General features: G+C 42.9%; 1 protein-coding gene across 1 annotated transcript in view; it reads right to left on the reverse strand.

Annotated features, from left to right (window-relative positions):
* Positions 1-27,973, reverse strand: part of arhgap39 (Rho GTPase activating protein 39) — a 379,768-nt gene that overhangs the window by 129,855 nt on the left and 221,940 nt on the right. The window contains exon 5 of the mRNA XM_060825744.1: positions 11,121-11,213. Within this exon, the coding sequence (XP_060681727.1) occupies positions 11,121-11,213 (93 nt within the window). The remainder of the gene's footprint in view (positions 1-11,120; positions 11,214-27,973) is intronic.

The raw sequence follows: 27,973 nt of genomic DNA on the forward strand, positions 1-27,973 counted from the left end.
ACATTTACAATAGAAACTCAAAAGCAAATGAGCTGGTGCATAACGTCATGAGAATACATTTAAATATTAAGATTTTGTACGTTTTAAGAATTAATTCACTGCACATAGGTATCCCTAGAAAAACTAGCATTGTTCTTAGTCAAGGTCACCTTCGAGGCCAGAGTGATGGCTACAGCATCAGCGGCATAGACCGGGACTCATGGTGGTGGCGGGTGGGCCTGGAGCTTGGATCCCAGTGGTGGTAGGCCCAGAGTCTGGGTCCCAGTGGCAGTAGGCCCGGACCCTGGATGGCGGTGGCAGTGCCTGGAGCAAGGATTCCTAACAGTGGTGGTAGGCCCTGGGCCTGGACTCTTAGCTGTGTTGATGAGACAGGAGCACAGCTAGGTCTCCTGGGATATCCGTGTCATCATTGATGTTCCTGGAGCGGGACTTCTTAAGGACTGAAACATCTTGCAGAAGCCCTGAGCAGTGCTTGAGACCCCAATTTGAAGAGAAGATGAACCACTTATTTAAATAATTTCTTTTGATCCTTATTGTAACTCAAAACAATGCCAGATTGTGACAACAAAACGTTTTTAATGTGTCTTCAAGATATATGTGACAATAAATCATTAATTCATTTAGCAGACTTATAATAGAAAGTAACTGAAATATCACGAGCATTAGCATAGCCAAAGCTATTCTTTTGGAAATTTGGAAAAATGACACATGAACAGAATCTAAAATATGTTCTAACTCAAATAATCAGTTTCCTGATTGGAAGCCAGAATCCCAGAGTTGTAGAGATAGGAAACTGGAGCAGGAGGAGGCCATTCAATCTCTCAAGCTTATTCTATTGAAATGACTCATGAGGTCTGGGCCTTGTTGGTAAAACCAGCCTTTGTTGCCCATCACTGCCCTCTGACCACATGGGATCAATGTTGATTTCACCAGTTTCCTCATCACCCTCCCCCCACATCATCCCAGAACTAACCATCCAAGTTGGCACCGCCCTCTTGAACTGTCCATCTTCTTTCCCACCTATCCACTCCAACCTATCACCACCATCCCCTACTTCATCTACCTATCATCTTCCCAGCTACCTTCCCCCCAGTCCTAAACCCCTCCCATTTATCTCTCAGTCACTTGAACACGCCCCCCACCACATTCCTGATGAAGGGCTTCAACTCTCCTGCTCCTCGGATGCTGCCTGACCTGTTGTGCTTTTCCAGCGCCATACTTTTTGACTCTGATCTCTAGCATCTACAGTCCTCATTTTGTCCTAATAGCGCTTGGACTGAGTGGTTTGCTGGACCATTTCATAGGGTATTTAATAGTTAACCACAGTGCAGCAGATCTGGAGTTACACGTAGGGCAAATGGGGGAATGGATTGGAAAATTTCCTTTCTCACGGGCATTAGTCAAGTAAATGGGTTTTCATGACAATTTTTGCTAATTTCATTGTCATCTTTACTGATAGCTGGCTTTTAATTCTTAATTTTACTCATTGAATTTAAATTCCAACAGCTACTATGGTGGGATTCGAAGCCACGTCCCCAAAACATTTGTAAGGACCTCTGGATTACTAATCCAGTGTCAGTACCGTGACACCAGCCGTCTCCCCAAGAGAAATTACTTCAAACCTCAATTCCCAAACAACCTAAACTCTTAATTGGAGACTCGGTGGTGCTCTCTGGTTCTAGATATGTGCCGGGGAATATAGGCCTGGGAAAATTCCTTCCTATATATACTTTTTAAAATGCTAAATGTTTGAACGATAAAAATGAAAGCATCAATGCAGAAGGGATGCTCTGCCCAGAGTGATCCTTGTTTCTTCCTTTTTCACCTCCTCTTGCTCGTACAGAGAGGACAGGATAGTGTTCCATATTGACTGGTTATGTGTCGCATCCTGATGAAGGGCTCCTGCCCGAAATGTCGATTTTCCAGCTCCTCGGTTGCTGCCTGACCTGCTGTGCATGTCCAGCACCACTCTAATTTTGACTCTGATCTCCAGCACCTGCAGTCCTCATGAATGCCTATGTGACACATCCTGCCTGCCCCTAATACAAGATGCGGGGCAGGCAGCTACTCTTTGTGAAACAGAGGAAGACCAACAAGTTGGGGTAGTGGGAGTAGTGAAAATTTTACTTGAGCAATAATGGAGGCACTGGGGAAGTTTGAATAACTAAGCGAAGAAAAATAAATTTGGAGTGACTCCAATTTTCCTTTTTTAAATTCATTCACAGGATGTGGACATCGCTGTCTAGGCCAACATTCGTTGCCCAACCCTATTTATCCAGAGGGCATTTAAGAGTAAGTTACATTGTTAAGGGTACACATACGCCAGGGAAGGATGGCAGTTTCTTTCTCTGAAGTGATATCAGTGAACCAGATGGGCTTTTCCAACAATGGTTTCACAGTCATCATTAGACTCTTAATTCTAGATTTTGAATTCCAGGTTCAAATTCCACTGTGGCAGGATTTGAATCCAGGTCCCCAGGTCGTTATCTGCTCTCTGGATTAATAGTTCGGTGATAATAACATTCGGCCATCACCTCCCTTCCAGTACGTATTTAGCTTCACTATAAAGTAGTTGAAAAGTGTGGCGCTGGAAAAGCACAGCAGGTCAGGCAGCGTCTGAGGAGCAGGAGAATAAACATTTCGGGCATACGCCCTTCATCAAGAATGCCTGAAACATCGATTCTCCTGCTCGCCGGATGCTGCTTGACCTGCTGTGCTTTTTCAGCATCACACTTTTCAACTCTGATCTCCAACATCTGCAGTCCTCACGTTCTCTTACTCAGTATAAAGTACACAGATCTCAACTGAGAGAGTCTTCCATCATGCAAAGAAACTTAGAAGATTTTTGTTCATTCATTATCAGGATGAGGGCATTGCTGGCTATGCCGACAATTATTTCCCATCCCTAATTGCCCAGTTTAAGAGTTAGCCACATTGCTGTGGATCTAGGTCCCAGTAGGCAACATCGGTAAAGGATGGCAGTTTCCTTCCCTAAAGGACATTAGTAAACCAGATGGCTTTTCTTCCAACAATTGACAGTGGATTCATCATCATCATCTCTTAATTCCAGATTTTTTAATTGAATTTAAATCCACCCATCCACTGTGGCGGGATTCAAACTGGATCCCCAGAATATTGCCTGGGTCTCTTGATTAACAGTCTAGTGATAATACCATGAGGCTATCACCTCCTCAAAGGGAGGCAAAGCATTGGAAATCATTAGAATCCTTCCAAAGCATTAGAAATCATTACTGCAGTGGGGTTAGTGAGCCTTTGTCAAATTACTTTTTATATGTCCCAAAGTTGTCTCATTTATGACTTTTCCAGCTTCCAAGTATGAAATGGAAACTGAAAGAACATCATTATAATTCACAGGCACCTAGTTTTAAAAGTGTTGTCACTGTATACAAAATAATGAGTGGAATAAACAAGAGTCAATAGCCAGAGACATTTCCCCAGGGGGCAGGACTGACTGGTACAAGAAGTCATAGTTTGAAGGTATTAGGAAAAAGGTATAAAGGAGACGTCAGAGGTAGGTTCTTTATGCAGAGAGTGGTGAATGCATGGAATGCGTTGCCAGCTGTGATGGTGGAAGCAGAGTCATTGGGGACATTTAAGCGACTGCCGGACATGCACATGGATAGCAGTGAGTTGAGGGGTGTGTAGGTTGTTACTATATTTTACATTAGGATTACACCTTGGCACAACATCATGGGCCAAAGGCCTGCTCTGTGCTGTACTTTTCTATGTTCTATGAAACGTGACAGCTGAATTGCACACAGCGCTGCACTGGAGTGAGAGTCCAGATTTTGTGTCAAGTCTCTAGAATGAGACATGAACCTTATAGAACAGTGAAAGCCTCAGCTTCTGGGCTCGAAGGGGATATCATTCAATTCATATTTTATTATTTAACTGAAATAGGTCTTTCAAGGGGGTAACTTCATTCTAAGTGATTTGATTTATTTATTGTCATGTGTATCTAAGTACAGTGAAAGTATTGTTTACAAGCAGTACAGGCATAGTCAGCAAGGATGTACAGATCATAGGGTGAAAAAGAAAATTAGAGGCACACAGGTTACGTTGCACAAGGTGTGCACGAGGCAAGATCAACATGAGCAAGATCAGCACTATTTAAAGATAAAGAGTCCATTCATCGGTCTAATGACAGCTGGGAAGAAGCTGTTCCTGAACCTGCTGGTTCATGTGTTCAAGTTTCTGCCTTTTTGTTTCCATTTTACTCTCTGTGTGTGGTTAACATACAAGTACATAGTTGAGGAGGAAGTGAGGTCTGCAGATGCTGGAGATCAGAGCTGAAAATGTGTTGCTGGAAAAGCGCAGCAGGTCAGGCAGCATCCGAGGAACAGGAAATTCGACGTTTCGGGCATAAGCCCTTCATCATTCCTGAATTTCCTGTTCCTCGGATGCTGCCTGACCTGCTGCGCTTTTCCAGCAAGGACACAGTTGAGGCTACCTCAATAAAAGGTTTTAGGGCAATGATTGATAGCTTTTTGAACAGTAAAAGAGTTAAGGGTTATGGTGAGCGGGCAGGTAAGTGAAGCTGTATCCATGAAAAGATCAACCATGACCTTATTAAATGGTGGAGCAGGCTTGATGGGTCAGAGAGCCCATTCCTGTTCTATTCCCTATGTTCTTACATTAACTTGTTAAGTTCAGAAAACCTCCTACTGAAAATCTCCAATTGATACATACACTGGGGTCAACCTATTAATCCTACACACTCAACGTAAACTAGGCTAGGAATTGTGAAAACACAAATAGGAAGATAAAATTGCAGAGATTATGAAGGAGATACGGACAATCCAGGCAACCTGTGCATAAATCATGGTTATGCAATTGGGTGCACATTGTCCTTTCAAATCAATGAACTCAATCCAAATCCCATGTAATTAATAGTGATTCTCAACCAAAAAAAAAACAAGTGCTAGAAGATTAAAAACAAAATATCTGCTTTACTAAACTACCAAAACATTACCTTTCCCCTCCTGTTCAATCAAAGTGGCAAATTATTTGCCAATAAATGAATAAGCAAAGTGCTACTCACCGTTAGTATGTTAAACTGAGACAAACAGTGAACTGGAGCAATGAAGAACAGAATCAATGCATTTATTGATGTTTCACCACAGCTAAACCACCACAGAACTGAAAGAAGCAGCAGAAACTTTATAAAATGCAGCAATGGATGGATACAGACAGGTAAGTGAGAAGGATTCGGATTTCCCATTAAGTTCTTTCACACTGAAGTAATTTTAAAAAAAAACAAAGACAAGACAAACCTCTTAATATTCTTTGTCCTGCATTTTTACTGAGTAGAGGTCACTGGGTTTACAAAGTTGGAGACTGGAAAAGGAGAGCTTTTTGGAGAGGGGTGGGATAGGTAAGAGACTAGACACTGATAAGTGATGTCATAGTATTGGTGAATTCAAGTAGAATCTTTCCAGTTGGTAAGACTTACGAAGACTTTTATATTTAACATTGCTTGGAGGATTTAAGCATTGAAGGATTGTGGACAAAGGAATTTATTTCTGGTGTGGTTTCTTTAAAAGAGGTCAAACGTTCACTGTGAACAAGAGATTTTTGTTTTAACAAGGCCTCCGAGAAACTGAATGCTTTTAAGGCAACAATAGATAGATTTTTGAACAGAAAAGCTGTGGTGAGTGTTGGGTAAGTGGACCTGAGTCCACGAAAAGATCAGCCATGATCTTATTAAAGCCGTAGCAAGCGTAATGGGCCAGATGGCCTATGCCTGGTCCTATTTCTTACGTTCTTAAATCACAAGACTGGGGATAACTGCCTGCATGTTGTAAATCCTGCTCTGAACAATGACTAGCTTTAGGAGTTCTTGTTTTATCTAGTTCAGCTGGAGGAAAGCCTATTAAGAACAAGTTGAGCTGGTGGAAAGATTTCTGAGCGAGCTGCCCAGTTGAACACTTATCTCTGCATTAGTTCAGGGTGAAATCTATTTGTTCTTTGCAAGAAGGATTGAAAAAAAATCTCAAAATTATATTTCCTGAGCATATTGCATCTGCAAGACAACAGAGGCAACCATTCATGATTAGTGACTTGACCACATGTGCCATCAGATCAATGGACCCCAGAACATTGTACCCTTCATCCTTTTGCCTTCAAGGTAACCCAATAATCAATGTGTTTTATTTTCAAAAAGCCAAACTGTATAGAGGAATCTATTGCTTGTGTGAGTATGTTTTAGGGATATTTCTCAAAATAAACATTTATATTTCTACATTACTGGCTGTGTATGTTGCCAATTATTGTATCCTTATTGAAAAAGTGTTACGTGCTATTTTAAAAATAAATCAATAATTGTGACAGACGAACCTGGTTGGTCAATCTTATTGTTTAATATCTCGTACAGACAGGTGTAGAATTAGCTCATCTTGGTACTGGGAAAAAGTAGCTTCATTTTATGTTGTGTATTATACTTTGGGACTGGAGCAACGGTAGATTCCTCCAGCCTCAGTTGTAGTTAAAAGTGGGGGAGTTGTCCAAGGTAACCAACAGCAACGTCATTTAATTTGAAGTGGGTTACTAATAATCGGAAAAAAAAAGTGCATCAGGTTTCTTTTGCAGTATTATATCAAAATAGCTTGAGCGGTCATTATGAATTTTCTGGAGGTGCAGGATTTGCAAGGAGTAACTAAGATTAGCTGAACTGAATTGGCTAAGAAGTTGAGGATTGGAGTCAAAAGCAGCTGCTGGAAAGACATGGTCGATATAGGACAAATCTGAAGCTGTAAGAACAACAACACAAACCAGATGGTGAGTCAACTGATTTAGTGGGAATTCAACCCAAATGAAGCAGCTTGAAATAACGGAAGCAGGAAGGAGAATGTGAAATGAAAAAAACACAAACTTGAGAAAAAGAAAATAAAAGAGAACTTCGGTGGGTAGAAGAAGAAAGGAATTGAGCATTTCAGGTAAGAGGAAAGGAGAGAGATAGTGACAGAAGGAAGTTGAGAATAAAGCGATTGTAAATCTATAGCTTTGATGGTACATTTAAAAACCAAAAAGCTACCTTTTTAAATGGAGTTTGCCATTACAGCCCTATCTTTTAAGAATTGATCACACTGCAGTGGAAAACAATGTAATGGCCAATGTTTTGTCCTGAATGTGACCTTATTTGAATTGTATAAGAATTAAGAAGGTATCGAGATAATTGTCTAGGTTATGTGCAAAGAGCAAATGAGAATGAACATGTGAACAAATGTGTGAACATGTCTTAATATATTTTTACTTTGTTCACACTTTATTATGAAATGCAGTGTTTTATTTCTCCGAGGGTGAAGTCATTACAAATTGATTTATATTTAACAATGCTTGGAGAACTTAAACTTTGAGGGATTGTGGGAAAAGAATAATTAATCTCATGTTTTATGAACATATTGAGGATAGTTCTTCAAAACAGGTCACTGAAAGTTCATTATGGACACTAGAGATTTTTTGTTAAACAAGGCTTCTGAGAAATCACATAACTGGTGATAACTGTTTGCTTTACTGTACACGCTGCTGGGGCTGTTTTGAACAGTGACTTTTTTGAAGAGGGTTTTGTATTATCTGGTTCAGCTGGAGGATATAAAAACAGAGATTGCTGGAAAAACGCAGCAGGTCTGGCAGCATCTGTGGAAAGAAATCAGAGTTAATGTTTTGGGTCCAGTGACCCTTCCTCAAATCCTTCTTCTGCTGGAGAGAGGTCTGCTAGAAACAAACAGCCAAGCTCCCATTTGTGAAAAGAACATCCTCTATAACAATTCAGGGTGAAAACTTTTGGTTTTTTTGGAAGAATATGAAAGGAACATTTCGAGATTGTATTTCTTCTGCAAGACATCAGAGAGAACCATGCATAATTATGAAGTGACCACAAATATCAGAGCAACAGACTCTGGAGTATCCTTTGTTTTATTCTGTTGCCTTCAAAAATAACCAATTAGCTCAAGTGTTTCTTCTTATAGAAAGTTGCTCTCTGCAAAGAATTTCTTTTTCCCTTTTGCCAGACGTGTGAAAAAGAGAGAGAGAAAAAAAAGTGTGTGTGTTTTCAAATATTTATAAGGATAAGCAATTTATTTCTATACTGCCTTGCATTAAGGACAAAAGGGTAACTAGGGAGAGAATAAGGCCACTCAAAGATCAGCAAGGCGGCCTTTGTGTGGAGCCGCATGAGACGGGGAGGATACTAAACGAGTACTTTGCATCAGTGTTTACTGTGGAAAAGGACATGGAAGATATAGAATGGAGAGAAATAGATGGTAACATCATGAAAAATGTCCATATTATAAAGGAGGAAGTGCTGGATGCCTTGAAATGCATTCGAGTAGATAAATCCCCAGGACCTGATCAGGTGTACCCTAGAACTCTGTGGGAAGCTAGGGAAGTGATTGCTGGGCCTCTTGCTGAGATATGAGTATCATTGATAGTCACAGGTGAGGTGCTGGAAGACTGGAGGTTGGCTAATGTGGTGCCACTATTCAAGAACAGTGGTAAGGACAAGCCAGGGAACTATAGACCGGTGAGCCTGATGTCAGTGATGGGCAAGTGTTTGAAGGGAATCCTGAGGGACAAGATGTACATGTATTTGGAAAGGCAAGGACTGATTAGGGATAGTCAACATGGCTTTGTGCGTGGGAAATCATGTCTCACAAACTTGATTGATTTTTTTGAAGAAGTAACAAAGAGGATTGATGAGGGGAGACCGGTAGACATGATTTATATGGACTATAGTAAGGCATTTGACAAGGTTCTCCATGGGAGACTGGTTAGGAAGGTTAGATCTCATGGAATACAGGGAGAACAGAGAGGGTAGGGCAGTTGACGTGGTACATATGGACTTCAGTAAAGCCTTTGATAAGGTTCCACATGGTAGGCTGTTGGAGAAAATGCAGAGGCATGGAATTGAAAGTGATTTAGTAGTTTGGATTAGAAACTAGCTTTCTGAAAGAGGGCAGGGTGTGATGGTTAATAGAAAATATTCAACCTGGAGTCCGGTTACTAGTGGTGTGCCACAAGGATGTGTTTTGGGACCACTGCTGTTTGTCATTTTCATAAATGACTGATGCAGGCATAGGTGGATGGATTAGTAAATTTGCAGATGACACTGAAGTCGGTGGAGTAGTGGATAGTTTGGAAGAATGTTGCAGGTTGCAGGGGGACTTGGATAAACTGCAGAATTGGGCTGAAAGGTGGCAAATGGAGTTCAATGCAGCTAAATGTGAGGTGATGCACTTTGGGAAGAATAACAGGAAAGCAGAGTACTGGGTCAATGGAACGATTCTTGATAGTGTGGATGTGCAGAGGGATCTTGGAGTCCCTCTGCACATAGATCCCTGAGAGTTGCCATCCAGGTGGATAGTGCTGTTGAGAAGGCATATGGTGTGTTAGGTTTCATTCGTAGAGGGATTGAGTTCTGGAGCCGCAATGTCACACTGCAACTATACAAAACTATACTTGGAACATTGTGTACAGTTCTGGTCGCCATACTTCGGGAAGGATGTGGAAGCTTTGGAAAAGGTGCAGAGGAAATTTACCAGGATGTTGCCTGGACTAGAGGGAAGGTCTTGTGAGGAAAGGCTGAGAGACTTAGGTCTGTTCTCATTGGAAAGAAGGACACTAAGAGGGGATTTGATAGAGACATACCAGATGATCAGAGGATTAGATAGGGTAGACAGTGAAAGTCTTTTTCCTAAGATGATGACATCAGCTTGTACAAGGGGGCATAACTACAAATTGAGGGGTGATAGATTTAAGACAGATGTCAGAGGCAGGTTCTTTACTCAGAGAGTGATAAGGGCGTGGAATGCCCTACCTGCCAATGTAGTTAACTCAGCCACATTAGGGAGATTTAAACAGTCTTGTTGCACTGTTAATCTGGAGATCCAGGTAATGTTGTGGAGAACTTGGGTTCAAATGCTGCCATGGCAGCTGGCATTTGAATTCAATCAAAATCTGGAAGTCTAACGATGACCATGAATCCATTGTCAATTGTCAGGAAAAACCCAGCTGGTTCACCCATGTCCTTTAGGGAAGTGTTATCCTTACCTGGTCTGGCCTATATGTGACTCCAGACTCAATGTGGTTGACTCTTAACAGCCCTCTAGGCATTTAAGGATAGGCAATAAATGCTGGCATGGCCAGTGAAGCCCGCATCCTGTGAATGACTTTTAAAAATGGAACTCTCTTAACCAATGCTATTCTCCATTGTAAACTTTCAGAATACATTAAGATTCCTGTCAATTTCTACTAATTAATGATAAAATCATTCTAACATTAATGCCTTTTTATTTCTGTATCTGTAAAATAGCTTATGACTATTTTGAGTAATTCTGAAATTTCTTTCTTATAACTCCTCTTTGCTTTCTGTACGCCTTACTCAATAAGGACTTGAAGGCTTCAGGTGAGAAGGGTCAGGTAAGCACAGCAGAGAATAAAATAAGGAATTTGAGGATGTGTGTCAGTCATTAAAATTCACCACCAGAGAAGATGGTTTCACTTGAACTATGAATAGCATCTTGTCATCAGTACTCTCTCCATAAATTAATATTAATAAACACCAATATCCTTTTTATTTGTTGCCTATTTCCAGGATTTAAACAACAATTGAAAAATAAAATTGTTTTGGCTTTTTGTTTTAAACATCATCATGACTGAGCTTGAATATAGCCAAATATGAATAGCAATCAAATCTGAGATGGCCTCTGATATATTGCACTGTGTATTGAAATTGAAGCTAGATTGATTAAAATTGTTGATTAAAATTACACCGAGGCTTTTTGGAAAAGAAAGAAATGGCAATAGAATTATCCACTCAAAATAGTTTAAGTAAAAAAAAGCATCAAAGAGGGGATAAAATCTGCACATCTGACTCAGGAAATCCGAAACCTTTTACCAAAACCTTAAACTAGCTGATGGGCTAATCAAGGTTTGCTCACACCCTGGCTGTGGTTCAATGGAGCAGATCTGTTTTTCCATCCAAGAGCCCTGTGGCCATTGCACTGCATCTTAGAATGGTGCCAAGCTGAAGGAGGAACAGCGCAAGCACATGCAACTGGACACTAGGCCAAGACACGCTGGCTCTCAGCATCAAACCCTACCATCAGCATCCGCATTACAAGGCTTTGCTTTCTTTCGCAATTTCAATTTCTTCTCATTTTTCCTTTCCTGGAGTTCTTTAATGTGTCGCGTCACTGGTAAAATAAATGAAAGTTTGAACAAAACGAAACCAAAAAATGGAACAGGCTCTGCTGTTCAAATACACTATCACAAAATGAGACAACACAGAAAGTGGCCATTTGATCCAACTTTAAAAGAGCTATCAAATTAGTCCCACTTCCCTTTTATTATTGTAGAGAATTGTAAATTCCCACCAAATTCCATTTTGATATGTTACTGAGTTGACTCCTGCTACCTTTTCAGGTGGTCTCTTATAGAAACAGAGAATCCCTGCAGTGTGGAAACAGGCCAATTGGCTCAACAAGTCCACACCAACCCTCTGAAGAGTATCGAACTCTGACCTATTCCCCTACCCTATTACTCTACATCTCCTCTGACTCATGCACCTAACCTACACACCCCTGAACACTATGGGCGATTTAGCACAGCCAATTCACCTGACCTGCACATCTTAGAATTGTGGGAGGAAACCGGAACACCCAGAGGAAACCCACACAGTAATGGGGAGAATGTGCAAACTCCACACATACAGGTGCACGAGACTGGAATCATACCTGGGTACCTGGCGTAGTGAGGCAGCAGTGCTAACCACCGAACCACCGTGCCGCCTGCAATTCTAGATTACAAAATTCAATTTGTAGAATGTTTTCAGCATATATTACTGTAGGTCATGGAAATAAACTTGTTTAATTACAAAAGGAACTTTTTTTGGCTTTTTGTGTACGCCACTTCCTGGCCAAGAGGTGGTCAGCCCTTTGTAACTACACGTGAAAACCCTGCATTCTAATTACTTTCTCTTCGATTTTCCCTCCTCATATTACTGGGCCATTATAGTAGAAGTCTATTCTTTTGTCTCTAATCTAAACTACTAGAATATTGGCTAATGATCTAGAGATGTGTGTTAAAATCCCAACACGGCAGCTGGGGAAACATAAATTCATTTAATTATAAATCTGGAAAAAAAGGTTGATCTCAATAATAGAAATTACATTGGCACCACACCCCATCTTTTTCTCCACTACATCGATGACTGTATCGGTGCCACCTCATGCTCCCACAAGGTTGGTTGAACAGTTCATCAACTTCACTATTAACTTCCACCCTGACCTCTAGTTCATCTGGACCATCTTGGACACCTCCCTCCCCTTCCTGGACCTCTCCATCTCCAGCATCCGACTCAACATGGTCATCTATTTCAAACCCACTGACTCCCACAACTACCTGGACTACACCTCTTCCCATCCTGCCCCTGTAAAAATGCAATCTCTTAATCCAATTTCTCTGCCTCCACCGTATCTGCTTCCAGGAGGAGTAATTCCACTCCTGGACATCAAAGATGGCCTCCTTTTTCAAGAACTGCAATTTCCTCTTCCACATGATCAACAATGCCCTGCAGTGCATCTCCTTCACTTCCCGCACGTCCGCCCTTGAAACCTACTCCTCTAACCACAACAAGGACAGAAAGCCCCTGGTCTTCACCTTTCACACCACTCATGTCCGGATACAGCGCATTATCCTCTGCCATTTCCGCCACCTGCAATCAGATCCCACCAGGAATATATTTTCCCTTCCCAACCCTATCTGCATTCTACAGAGACCATTCCCTCCCTGTTAGGTCCATGACCCGACCCCCCACCCCACCGCCCACCTCCAACACACCCTCCACTCCCAGCACCTTCCCCTGCCACCAGTGGAATTGCAAAACCTGCGCCCACACCTCCCCACTCACCTCTGTCCAAGGCCCCAAAGGATCTTTTCACATCTGGCAGAGATTTTCCTGCACCTTTAAACACTTCCCCTACTGTGTCCATTGCTCTTGATGTGGTCTCCTCTACACTGGGCAGACAGGACACCAACTCGCGGAATGTTTCAGGTAACATCTCTGGGACACACGCACCAACCAACCCCACTGCATTGTGGCTGATCACTTCAACCCTCCCAAGGGTATGCAAGTTCAAGGGCTCCTCCACCACCAGATCCAAGCCACCCGACGCCTGGAGGAAGAACGCCTCATCTTCCTCTTCAGTACCTTCCAACCACACAGCATCAACACCAACCTCACTGGTTTCCTCATCTCCCCTTCCCCCACCTTATCCCAGATCCAACCCTCCAACTCAGCACCGCCCTCTTGAACTGTCCTACCTGTCCATCTTCCTTCCCACCTATCCATTCCACCCTCCCCTCCGACCAATCACTATCACCCCCACTTCCACCTACCTATTGCCTTCCCAGCAACCTTCCCCCACCCCCACCCACCTATTTATCTCTCAGCCCCCTTCCCCACAAACATTCCTGGTGAAGGGCTTAGGGCCGAAACATCAATTCTCCTGCTCCTTGGATGCCTGACTAGCTGTGCTTTTCCATGCCACACTTTCAGACTCAATTAAAGCAATCATGACTACATTGTCATAAAAACACATCTGGATCATTAATGTCTGTTAGGGAAAGAAATCTTGTACACCTATCCATTCTATCTATGACTCCAGAATGAAAGCAATATGAATGATTTGTGGCTACCCTCTGATAAGGCCTAAGTCACTTAGTTGTATCAAACTGATACAGAAACAAGCACTTTGAATATAAAAACTCCACACAGACTGTACTGGTCAAGATGGATGGATACACTTTCTTAAAGACAACTAATCTGATTTGACAACAATGCTCACATCTCAAGAATGAAAAAACGAACCTGGAGATCTTCATTAGGTGTTTCTCCCCACTAGTGTGAGAGGCTCTCCATTTGAGGATGAACCTAAGTGTCTCGGTATGATATTTACTTAAATCAAAAGCTGCATGTGTCTTACAAAATGATCATTTTACCAACCCATATGCAGCTATGTGAAGGCAAGGACAACATTTCTCACATATTATCTGGGATGAATGTCAAACCAAGGTTGGATGCTGCAACATACCAGAGCACCAGGTCCATTATTCTCCTTAAAGATGATCAAGCCGGTTATGTCACAGAATTACTGCAGCACAGAAGGGAGCCATTCGGCATATTGTGTCTGCACTAGCCATCCGAATGAACAATTGAAATGAACCACTCCAGATGTAATATTAAAATCCTTTGCACTGGACTGAACCACGTATTCAATTACTTCCCTTTGGAATATAAACTTGAGGGAGCACATGGTTTAGTCCTGCTTGTGCTTTTCACTTTAGTTGCATCAATATGTTGAAAGAAAACAATGGTATACCACTAATTATCTGCAGAACAGAAAGACATTGATTTAAGCACATAACATATGCTGAAGACATCAAATGATGAATCACAATGCACCAATGCATGCTGTAGATTTGATGTCTCAATTTTCAAATGGAGTGCATTCAGAGTTTCAGACTAAGAACTAACAGACAAGTTCATTCTTTTTCCACTGTTCCTATTTAGTAATCTGCCCATGTGTTAGATTTGGACAACTTGTCAGGCACTTGACACAGTAGCATATTCTTCCCTGTAAACCCAACCACTTTGACTAACACTCGTTTTATCATTAGATTATTACAAACCATAATCAACTGATAAACAGGACCTTTCCAAGCTTACTGGTATCATGAAGAATAAAATAGTGCACCAGCAGCTGTGACATCACCAGGTGAAAGCATTCTAATATGCTTTTTGCATTTCCCACACAAATCCTTACATGAAAATCATTACAAGAAAATCTAAGGGGAAAACCAACCTGATGATTAAGAATACAGGCCCTCAATTTTGCCATTGCTTTTGACAAAATAGCTCTGTCAATGAAGGAGTAAATGGTCATTTTATGTCCTCCTTTTGCTTTATGTCAAGTGAACCACGTTGTAATCCTAACAATCTCCTCAAAGGGTCCAAATTCTATAAAAATATAAGATTGGCTCCTAGGATATAGAACATAGAAAAATACAGCGCAGGACAGGCCCTTCGGCCCTCGATGTTGCGCCGATCCAAGCCCACCTAACCTACACTAGCCCACTATCCTCCATATGCCTATCCAATGCCCGTTTAAATGCCCATGAAGAGGGAGAATCCACCACTGCTACTGGCAGGGCATTCCATGAACTCACGACTCGCTGAGTAAAGAATCTACCCCTAACATCTGTCCTATACCTACCACCCCTTAATTAAAGCTAAAGATATGCTCAAAATTAGCCCCCTATTAATTTATGCATTCCATTGTATTCTTCTCTCTTCCTGACCTAGTATTTCAGCTAAAATGGCAACGTACCACAAGTGTAAACCAATAATTTGTGTTCAGTGAACACTAGTGGTGCAGTAAAACACCTCACTATGCTTCACAGGACCGTTACTAGGCAAAGTTAAATACTAAACCACACAAAGGTGTGCTCAGACAAGTTAGAGGAAGCTTCTTCAAAGAGGCAGGTTTTAGGCAACATCTTAACAAAGAGAAAGAAGAGTTGGGGAAGTTTAGTGAGGAAATTCCTCAGCTTAGAATATAGGTATCTGAATATATGGCTGTCAGTCTTGAAGAAGAATCCAGAAGTGGAGGAAAGCTGAAATAGTTGAGTATTATTGAGCTGGAGGAGGTGGGGAGATTATTGTTGGATCTTTCTAACATCAAGGAAGAGTTGTATGGGACTCCATGTCCAGAAGTGAGCAGAAGAGTACTTGATAGCCGATGTTCAGTGAAAATTAGGATATGGGTCACAGAGTTTGGCTGAGGTAAGTTTATAAATGGTGCTATTGGGAGAGTTGGGCATTAGGAGGCATTTTAACATTCCCATGGCATTGCACCAGGCCCTTATAACACCCATTTACGGGCATTTTGTTGCTTTCAAGATGCTTTGTGTCCTCTCAGTTCAGGACGCGACTCCAACAATTGAAGATTTAACATTATTAAAATTCAGTATTGTCAGAAACCTTTGCTGGTTCTTCATTATTTTATCCTTTTCATTATTTTTGGTTTGAAACTATGAACTATAGGCTGAGAGCTAAAAGACGACCTTGTTTTTTTTTTAACAAACAGAGAACAAACTGATATTTGTTGATAAGGCCAGGCCTGGAAGTTAAGCACAGATTGATTCCTGTTCAAAAGTGCTCCATAGATGCTTCAACTCCAGTAAGGCTTTATGCTCAAGCAGATGACAGATGTAGAATATTATCTGGGCCTCATTGGGAGACAGCCAATCTAACAAATAGAGGCCAGACTTTAAATTTTTTTTGGAATTCTGCTCATATCAGAAGGATTGTGCCTGTGAAAGTTACAGGATGGGGTTTGATTGCACCCTCATTGTCCTCTCATGATCAACTTATTGAAAGTTTGGAGAGTAGAATCTGTTATAAGCATTAAGTGAACATTTATCAAAGTTTAATGGAAGACATTTGCAAGCATCAATGTTGTCAGAAATCCTGCAAGATCCAAAATCCTATGAGCAGTGACGTTATCGATGACAGACTGCTTACGTGAATTTGCCAGTTACATTTTATTTATTATTTTTCCTTTTGATTATTCCTCTAATTGTGTCCTTGTGCCTATCTGTCCTTGTGTGACAGTGGGGGCTACAGTTAAAGAGGATTAGGTTTAAATCACAGACATTAATTGAATTACCTTGTGGTTTCACTCTGCTCTGCTAAGCTACAGTATTATGAATATATTGTTAAATCTTTGTTTAAGCTATAAATATAAACTGGTATCAGTTATTCACAAAGTATGGTTATGAACCATTGGTGTCAATTTTTAGGGTCTCTGAGGGTTTTAATTTTAACTGTGTTGCGAATACAGAGATAGGGAGGTCAATTGATTCAGCTGTCTGTCTCCATGGCATAAGAGTATCATCAGCATTGTTTAGTTTAAAAACAAACAAAATTCCTTCCAGGCTAGTGCATGTATCATTTAGAATATTAAAGTGGTAATGAAGCTCTGAATGAATCCTATTCAGTTCATGTAGTAGATTCAGCATTCTGAAGCATGTGTGTGGTTATTAAATGTCATCCTTGGAAAGATGCATTTGGAACTTCAGTTCTCTTTTCAAGGTGAAAGTCCATATAAAAACTTCTCAATGGATGGTGACAGGTTTTTAGCAGATATAGGTTGAAATATCAGAAGTATTAAATGATGTCCTGACACCTTCAGCAATGCCTGTGCAGCGATTTGCTGAGTGCAGAATCATTTGACTCATCAGTCTCAGTGCCTCTCCGAGTACTGTCGAGTGAGAGTTCAAACATTTTCTCACACAATTTTGTCATTTAGTGATGGAGCTACATATTCTATAAGAGCCAGAATGCACTGGGAAACTTAAACATTTTTATTACAATAAAGGATAATGTCAAAGGCAACTTTGATGGAAAAAATGAAAAAAAAAGATAGGTTTTAATAATGTATATCAGGAAAAGCTATTTCCATTGTTTGCTAAATCAGTAAACAGGTGGCATTGCCAGTAAAAAGAATAAAAGGACAGGCTAGCTTTCTTTCTACAAAGAAATGACCGAGGACATAGAATACATTACTAGAAACAGGCATGGAAACTGAATGCAATCGAGGTTTAAAAAGAAATAAATGCATTTGAAAAAATGAAAATATTAAGTTGCGACAGGGAAGAGAAATTAGATTAAATTAACTTTCTTTTAAAAGACCAGCAGAGCTGTAACTGGCTGAATGCCACCTATTAAATAAACCCCCATGGTTTACTCTGAAGTAATGTCCGGGGTGAAGGGACTGACCTAGTATGAGTTACCAGGTAAAAGCCTCTGTGAAGGGATGTCCTACATTTGTATTGCTGGTGCAATTAATTTCAACACCATTCAAGACAAAGTAGCTCACTTGGTTTGAACCCCATTCACCATCTTCAATAGTCATCCCTTCACCACTGATGCACATTGCTGCAGTTTGTACCATCTACAAGACACAATGCAGCAAATCACCAAGGCTCCTTCTACAGCACCTTCCCTACCCTGAGTGATTGCTGTGTGCTCGGTTTAACATAAACGTGGCTCACTCCTGCCACACCTGACTATGCCTTACAACCTGAAGGTTTCTATATATAAGACATGGCATCCTTGGGTAAGGTAAGGGACTGAGTCTGCTTCCTAATCAATATCTCTTGGTGTTCAGACGTGGTGACCCTGGTGAGTTAATGCTCCCTGGACCTTGAGTATCTTACAGTAAATGCTCTCCTGACCACTTGCCATACAAGTTCACCTTCGCCATCCTGACAGCAGTCTACATAACATCCCAGACAGAAGTGAAGAATGCTCTGGATGAAATTTACACAGCCACAAATGCACTTGAGATGGAATATCCCGAGGCCCTTATTCACTGTAGCTAGTGACTTCATCCAGGCCAAGTGGGTGCTACCAAAATACCATCAACAAGTCTCCTCTTCCACCGGGGGCCGAACATCCTTGACCATTGTCCAGCAAAGTTGTCTATTGCTCCATACCTCATATTCACTTTGGAAAATCAGATCTCAACATTGTGTTCCTCCTCCTAGCTTACAAGCAGAAACTGAAATGTGAGGACCCAGAACAGAAAGTAGCACAGTGCTGGACTCAGGCAGTGGAAGAGCTTCTGCGGAACTGCCTGGAATTGGTGGATTGGTCCATATTCAAGAATTCAGTGATCGACCGAGATAAGTATGCCATGCTGTCACGGACTTCATTAGCAAGAGTGTAGAGGACTGTGTGCCGAAAAAGTCAATCCATATGTTCCCCAACCAGAAACCATGGATGAACCAAGAAATCCATTGCACACCTGGTCTTCAGTGGGCAGTGTTCAAGTTAGGAAAAGGAATTTGTGGAATGTCTATGAGATGACTTTTTGGAGCAGTTTTTGGTGGAGCCCACTAGGCAACAGGCAATACTGGATTAAGAGTTGTGCAGTGATGCAGACTTGGTAAGGGAGCTTAAGGTGAAGAAAGAGGAGAAAGTGATCATAATATGATTGAAACTAATCTGCAATTTGAGAGGGAGAAGATAGAATCAGAGGTAACGGTGTTATAGCTGAATAAAGGCAACTACAGAGGCATAAGAGTGGTGCTGAATTGACTGGGAGAGGAGCTGAGCAGGAAGGACAGTGGAACAGCTACGACAGGGGTTTCTAGGAGTAATTCAGGAGATACAGCAGAGATTCATCCAGAAGAAAAATAAGCAAGGTACAGGGAGGATGAGACAACCAGAGCTGACTAGGAAAATCAGGGATAGCAAAAAACAAAAGAGAAAGTATATAATGTGACGAAGGGCAGTGGACACCAGAGTGATTGGGAAACTTACAAAGACCAACAGAGGGCAACATAAAAAATAAAAGCGGGAAAAGATTAAACATGAGAGTAAGTTAGCCAGCAGTGTAAAGTAAGTGTTTCTTTAGATATATAAAGAGCCAAAGAGATGCAAAACAGGACTTTGGACCTCTGAAAAAGGACGTTGGAGAGATAGTAGTGGGGAACAAGGAAATGGCTGAGGAATTGAATAATTACTTCACGTCAGTCTTCATGGTGGAAGACATGGGTAATATGCCAAAAATTCAAGACAGTGAGGGGCAGAGCTGAATGAGGTGGCCTTCAAGGAAAAGGTGCTGGAAAAACTAAATGGCCTGAAGGTGGATAAATCACTCAGACCAAATGGATTACTCCTCAGAGATCGAAGGGAGATAGCTGAAGAGATGGTGGAGGCATTAGTGGTGATCTTTCAGGAATTGCTAGAATCAGGAAGGGTCCCAGAGGGCTAGAAAATTGCGAATGTAACATGCCTGTTTAAAAAGGGAGTAAGGGAAAAGACAGAAAATGACAAACCGATTAACCTCAGCTTGGTCATGGATAAGATCCTGGAATCCATTATGAAGGAAGAGATGTCTGAATACTTGGAGGTGTATGGTAAAATAGGGCAACTTCAATATGGTTTCATCAAGGGGAGACCATGCCTGACAAATCTGCAAGAATTCTTTGAGGAAGTAACGAGCAGGTTAATCCAAGGAGAGTCAATAGCTATTATCTACCTGGATTTCAAGGAGGCTGATGAGTAAGGTAAGAGCCTATTGTGTCAAAGCCAATGTACTAGTATGGATAGAAGCTTGGCTATCTGGCAGAAAGCAGGAATCGGGGATAAAAGGGCCCTTCTGAGGATGGCAGCTGGTGACTAGTGCTGTTCTGCAAGGCTCAGTGTTAGGACTACAACTTTTCGATTAGATGAAGGAACTGATGGCATTCTGGCTACGTTTGCAGACGATTCAAAGAAAGATAGACGGACAGGTAGCATTTTCTAAATGGGAAGAAAATTCAGAAATCTGAAGTGCAAAGAGACTTGGGAGTTCTAGTCCAGGATTCTCTCAAGGTAAACTTGCCGGTTGAGTCAGTAGTTAGGAAGACAAACACAATGATGGCATTATTTTGAAAGGACTTGAAGATAAAAGCAGGGATGTACTTCTGAGGCTCGAGAAGGCTCTGGTCAGACCACATTTGGAGTATTGTGCTGAAAATGTGTTGCTGGAAAAGCGCAGCAGGCCAGGCAGCATCCAAGGAGCAGGAGAATCGACGTTTCGGGCATAAGCCCTTCTTCAGGAATGAGGAGGGTGTGCCAAGCAGGCTAAGATAAAAGGTAGGGAGGAGGGACTTGGGGGGGGCGGCATTGGGAATGCGATAGGTGGAAGGAGGTTAAGGGTAGGGTGTTAGGCCAGAGAGGGGGTGGGGGTGGAGAGGTCGGGAAGAAGATTGCAGGTCAAGAAGGCGGTGCTGAGTCTGAGGGTTAGGACTGAGATAAGATGGGGGGGGGGGGAGGGGAAATGAGGAAGCTGGAGAAATCTGCATTCATCCCTTGTGGTTGGAGGGTTCCTAGGAAGAAGATGAGGTGCTCTTCCTCCAGGCGTCGTGTTGCCATGGTCTAGCAATGGAGGAGGCCAAGGACTACTTAATGACTACAGCATAATCCCAACCAAAATAATTTCCAAACTCTGAGATCTAGATCTTTGCTCAACCTTCTGCAATTGGATCCTCAGCTTCCTGACCCACAGACTGCAATCAGTGAAGATTGACAACAGCACCTCAACACCCCAAGGATGTGTACTCAGCCCCCTACTGTACTCCCTGTACACTCACCACTGTGTGGCCAAATTTCATCTGAACTCCATCTACAAGTTCGCCAATGACACTACCATTGCAGGCCAGATTTCAAACAAAGATGAGACAGAACACAGAAAGGAGACAGCATGTTTGGTGAAGTGGTGCTAAGTTAACAATATCTCCCTCAATGCTAGCAAAACTGAAAAACTAATCATCAACTTCAGGAAGGAGGAAGGCACACCACTACTTACATCATGGAGCTGAAGAGGAGATGATCGAGAGCATCAAGTTCCTAGGAGTCGCCAACAATCTGTCTGGGATTTGCCACATTGATGAGATGGTCAAGCAGGCACAATATGTCTTCTTTCTCAGGAGGATAATAAAATTCGGCATGTCCATAAGGACCCTCACCAACCTTTACACATGCACCATAGAAAGCACATTGTCTCGATGCATTATGGTTTGGAATAGCAACTGTTCTGCTCAGGACCTTAAGAAACTACACAGGGTTGTGAACATAGCCCAGTCCATCACACAAATCAACCTTCCATCCATTGACTCCATCTACAGTTCTCACTGCTATGGAAAGACAGCCAACATCATCCAAGATTCCTCCTACCTCAGTTAAAATATTCCAATGTCTTCCATCAGACAGAAGACACAGAAACTTAAACACATGCACCAACAAGTTCAAAAATAGCTTTTCCTAATGTTATTAGACTTCTGAATGGATCTCTCAAATTTCGAATCTAATGCTGATCTTGCTTTTTGTGCATTCTCTTTGCAGCTATAACTTTGTATTCCTTGCTCTATTCAATCACCTTATGATTTTCGTATATTATAATCTACCTGTACTGCACAGAAAACAAAACTTTTCACTGTACCTAGGTACATGTGCCAATAAATCATCGCCGAGAACTACCATCCAGAAGGTGAAGGGCATCAGGTGTATGGGAACACTGCAAATGCCCCCCAATCCACATTCCATTCAGAGGTGCAAATGCACTGCTGTTCCTACATCATGGATGGACCAATACTGCCTTTCAAGCAGTACTTTAGGAATACATGTACTGCTGTGGTTCATCATAGATTTTTCAATGAAAATTGGGGATGAACAGCAAATGCCAGTACTGTCAACAAGGTCTAAACTTTGTCAATGAATAAAAACATTTGCAATTCATCCCTTAGATGTGAAGATTAAGGGATTATGATTGGAGCTCATAATTATGTAGGGAATTTGTAGTAAAAAATGAGGTCTGCAGATGCTGGAGATCACAGCTGCAAATGTGTTGCTGGTCAAAGCACAGCAGGTTAGGCAGCATCTCAGGAATAGAGAATTCGACGTTTCGAGCATAAGCCCTTCATCAGGAATAAGAGAGAGAGAGCCAAGCCGGCTGAGATAAAAGGTAGGGAGGAGGGACTAGGGGGAGGGGCGATGGAGGTGGGATAGGTGGAAGGAGGTCAAGGTGAGGGTGATAGGCCGGAGTGGGGTGGGGGCGGAGAGGTCAGGAAGAGGATTGCAGGTTAGGAGGGCGGTGCTGAGTTGAGGGAACCGACTGAGACAAGGTGTGGGGAGGGGAAATGAGGAAGCTGGAGAAATCTGAATTCATACCTTGTGGTTGGAGGGTTCCCAGGCGGAAGATGAGGCGCTCCTCCTCCAGCCGTCGTGTAGTTGTGTTCTGCCGGTGGAGGAGTCCAAGGACCTGCATGTCCTCGGTGGAGTGGGAGGGGGAGTTAAAGTGTTGAGCCACGGGGTGATTGGGTTGGTTGGTTCGGGCGGCCCAGAGGTGTTCTCTGAAGCGTTCCGCAAGTAAGCGGCCTGTCTCACCAATATAGAGGAGGCCACATCGGGTGCAGCGGATGCAATAGATGATGTGTGTGGAGGTACAGGTGAACTTGTGGCGGATATGGAAGGATCCCTTGGGGCCTTGGAGGGAAGTGAGTGTGGAGGTGTGGGCGCAAGTTTTACATTTCCTGCGGTTGCAGGGGAAGGTGCCGGGGGTGGAGGTTGGGTTGGTGGGGGGTGTGGATCTGACAAGGGAGTCACGAAGGGAGTGGTCCTTGCGGAACGCTGATAGGGGAGGGGAGGGAAATATATCCTTGGTGGTGGGGTCCGTTTGGAGGTGGCGGAAATGGCGGCGGATAATACGTTGTATGCGCAGGTTGGTGGGGTGGTAGGTGAGAACCAGTGGGGTTCTGTCTTGGTGGCGGTTGGAGGAGCGGGGCTCAAGGGCGGAGGAGCGGGAAGTGGAGGAGATGCGGTGGAGGGCATCGTCGATCACGTCTGGGGGGAATCTGCGGTCCTTGAAGAAGGAGGCCATCTGGGTTGTGCGGTGTTGGAATTGGTCCTCCTGGGAGCAGATGCGGCGGAGACGAAGGAATTGGGAATATGGGATGGCGTTTTTACAGGGGGCAGGGTGGGAGGAGGTGTAGTCCAGGTAGCTGTGGGAGTCAGTCGGTTTATAATAGATGTCTGGAATTTGTAGGAAATGACTTCTCTTTCTAGTGGAGGATTCAGCAGAAACATACACCTGAAACTAGAAAGAAGCTGGAGAAAAGCAAATCCTGGAAAAAAAAATCCCTTTGCCCAAATACTGATAAGAATGTGTAATCCAGTGTTCCAGAAACCAGAGCTGCAGAATCAAGTGAGCTGTTAAAAAGGTGCTAGGATTAACTGAGTAGCAAACATTTTGAGGGATAAAGAGACAGAGCAGAGAACTGTTTAAAATGTTTTAACTGGACTGCAGCAGTTAAAGAAGGCAGCTCCCTACCAACTTCTCAAAGGCAACTAGCAATAAATACTGACCTAAACAATGATGCCCATATCCCATGAATGAATTAGAAAAAACAAATAGCAGAACTGTCTGGACTACATTACTGCATCAGTGAGATGTTACTGGACTCTAATCCAGAGACATTAGCAGCTGGAGATTTAAATTCAGTTAATTAATTGAAGAAATCGGAATTAGAAAATGCCTATATCAGTGATGCCAAATGTATAGTTGTAAAAAGCTACCTGGTTCACTCATTAGGGAAGGAAATTTGCTAACCACACCCTGTGCAGATCAACCACGGTGCAGTTGAATCTTAACTGCCCTGTGAAATGGGAGAAAGTGAGCATTGCAGACGCAGAGAGTGTGGTGCTGGAAAAGCACAGCAGATCAGGCAGCATCTGAGGAGCTGGAGAATTGACATTTTGGGCATAAGCCCTTCGTCAGGAACGAGGCTTGTGGGCTGGCGGAATGAAAGATAAATGGGAGAGGGCTGGGACTGGGGAGAAGATAGCTGAGAATGCAATAGGTAGATGAAGGTGGAGGGGTGGTGATAAGTTGGAGAGGAGGGTGGAGCGGATAGATGGGAAAGATGATGGACAGGTCAAGAGGTCAGTGCCGAGTCGGAGACTTGGGACTGGGATAAGGTGGGGGGAGGGGAAATGAGGAAACTGGTGAAATCCCCGTTAATCCCATGTTGTTGGAGGGTCCCAAGGTGGAAAATGAAGCATTCATCCTCCAGGTGTCGGTTGGTTAGAGTTTGGCATTGAAGGAGGCCTAGGACCCGCGTGTCCTTGATGGAGTGGGAGGGGGGTGTTGAAATGTTCAGCCACGGGGCAGTGGGGTTGGTTGGTGTGGGTGTCCCAGAGATAATCTGTGAAACAATCCGCAAGTTGGCGTCGTGTCTCCCCAATGTAGAGGAGACCACATCGGGGGCAATGGATACAGTAGATGATGTGTGTGGAGGTACAGATAAATTTCTGTCAGATGTGGGAGGTCCTTTGGGGCCTTGGATGGAGGTGAGGGGGGAGGTTTAGGGGCAGGTTTCACACTTCTTGCAGTGGCTGGGGAAGGTGCTGGGAGTGGGGTGAGGACTGGTGGGGGGAATGGATCTGACAAGGGAGTCGCGAAGGGAATGATCTCTCCGAAATGCTGATAGAGGTGGGAGGGAAATATATCCCAAGTGGTGAGGTTGGTTTGTAGGTGGCGGAAGTGGTGGAGGATCTATACTGAGGTTGGTGTGGTGAAAGGTGAGGACTGGGGGGGGGGGGGGGGCTTCTGTCCTTGTTGCATTGGGTAGGGTGGAAGTGCGGGAAGTGGAGGAGATGCGGCAAAGGCGGAAGGATTGGGAATAATCGATGACATTTTTACAAGAGGCAGGGTGGGAGGTGGTGTCATCTAGGTAGTGGTGGGTGTCTCTGGTGACCAACTAAACATGGACATCTACTACAAACTCCGCTATATCTGTTCCCAGGATGACCAATTCCACCATAGAAAATCCCAGATGGCCTCCTTCTTCAAAGACCACAATGTCCCCTCCCATGTGGTTGGCAATACCATCCAGCGCATCTCCCCCACTCCCAGCACCTGATGAAGGGCTTATGCCTGAAAAGTCAATTCTCCTGCTCCTCAGATGCAACCTGACCTACTGTGCTTTTCCAGCAACACTTTCGACTCTGCCCTCAGATATAGCCTAGTCAGCCATGCGTAGATATTAAATGCAAGTATAAAAACACATTAAGTATTAAATATAACCCTAAGTTTATAAGGTGCAAGTGTATAAAATTAACCGATTCGAGTCTGTATTTCCATTCAATTCGATCACAGCTGATCTCAACGTGGCCTCAACTCCATTTTCCTGCCCGCTTTCCATAATCCTTCAACCAATATTAATTAAAAACCTGTCTTTCTCCTCCTTCACTCTACTCAATGTCCCAACATCCACTACACTCTAGGCAAATGAATTCCAAAGAATAACGACCCTTTGAGAGATGTAATTTCTCATCCCTGTTAGAAGTCTGCCACCCCTCATTCTAAGACTATGATATCTCTTTCTAGATTGCCCCACATGAGGAAACATCCTCTCTATGTTATACTTTGTCAATCCTCTTTAGCATTGCAGCTCCTCGCATTCTTCCCAGCTTCAAAGAGTATAAGCCTAAACTGCTTAATCTCTCTTCGTAAGACTCACTCTTCATACCTCTGGAATCCAGTGAATTTCCTCTGAACTGCCTCCAATGCAATTGCATTCCTCAAGTAAAGGGACCAAAGTGAATAAAATACTCCAGGTGCAGTCTCACGAAAGCCTTGCAGTAATTGCTGCAACATTTCATTACTTTTATACTCTAGTCCTCTGGCAATAAAAGCCAACATTCCATTTGCCTTACCAGGAATATACAACTCCAAATAGAATATAAATTAAATTAACATAAAAATGACAGAACAAGTATAAAAGGAAAAACAAATGGCTGCTGATATATATCGATATCCTGGCACTTGCAAGAATTCTACTGTTATGAAATAGCATATCTGTAATGACACTTTGACAGATTTTTGAGTGGAGATCCCAGCCATGGGAAGTGAAAATAAATTCTGGAGCCTCATATTCTCACCAGCTTAACTGAAAAACAAACTTATGCACTTGTTTAGTGAGCAAGTATTTAAACAAAACCCCTTGAGGTGTTGGTCTACCATAACAGAACCATCTGACAACTGAGAGGAGCTCAGTACAGTCACAGCTGAATGATTTAAGAGGCAGTAGTCATGGGCACTTGGAAACCTGCAGCAAGGATTGTGCCTGGAGATGATGGCAACCGTCATACTAATGGGCAGCATCCCACAGGCCTGAGGGAACAGAGCATTTCAGATGGTAGCTGTCATTTTCTTTCAGGCATACATACTGATGTCAAATGATCAGTACAGTAACAAAAGCTACTGTAATCATTTTTCATATTACTGGGCCTAAATCACACAGTGAAAAATAAAAGGATGGTGCCTTTGCAAACTCAGGACCTTTCAAAGCACTTTACAAACAAAATGAAGTGCAGGCCTCGTATTTGCCTCTTTTGAGGCGCCACTGGGAAGGTGGCGGGAAAGGCAAATAATTGGACTGGTTAGCACTAGAGAGATACTCACCCCTTTTCCAGTCAGGTTCTGGGTGGGACGGGCCATGTTCGATCATCCTGAACCATTGCGAGCTAAAGTCCTTAAATGGTCAATAATGAAATGTGGTGTCTTCAAGGCAGCCTGGCCCCGGCAGGTAGGGAGCAGGGAAGTTTCCATTTGCTTCAACCTGGCGGCAACTGGGGAGGCACAGGTGGAGGGCACTGCTGAAAGCCACCACTGTGCGCTTGCCTCTGAACCCACTTCCTCAGCGACCTCAATCCCCCTGAAAGTAACATTGCCCTTCTCAGTGCAGCGGATGTCATGGCAATGCAGCATGGCCCCCCACAGTGTCACTGTCCAGCCCTTCCTGATTGATGGCCTCTGACTGGCTGACAGGGCCTCTCTAGCAAGGTACCGGATAGGCTGAGAGACCCACCAGTCAGCATTTATGTGCCACCTTGGTGCTAGATCTGCTGAGCTTTCTCACTGGTGAGGTTGGGGGTAAAGGTTAGTCACCACTAAAGATGTCCACCTCCACTACTTAGAACAAAAAGAGGTGTAGTCACAGCTATAGTCACTATTGTAACTTGGGAAATGCAGAACCAACTTGCAAGTTCCACCAAACATCATAATGGAAAGATTGGCACCTTCAACATTGCAGCATTTAGTCAGACCTATGCAGGCATTGTTAACACAAAACTGGTGCTGCAAGCAGACCTGACAACACAGGGAGTGACTGTGCAGATTTGCCACTGAAAAACAAATTCCAAGAATGTGACTCAGTCCCTTTAAAAAAGGTGATGGATAAATTTAGAGTTGTTTACATATGATTTTCCCTTCCAATTCCAGCACCCATTCCTGGCACAAAGTAGAATAGCAGTCCATCGATGTGAATGAAGCTGGTGCCT

This window comes from Hemiscyllium ocellatum, chromosome 5, assembly GCF_020745735.1.
Source record: "Hemiscyllium ocellatum isolate sHemOce1 chromosome 5, sHemOce1.pat.X.cur, whole genome shotgun sequence".
Taxonomy (NCBI): domain Eukaryota; kingdom Metazoa; phylum Chordata; class Chondrichthyes; order Orectolobiformes; family Hemiscylliidae; genus Hemiscyllium; species Hemiscyllium ocellatum.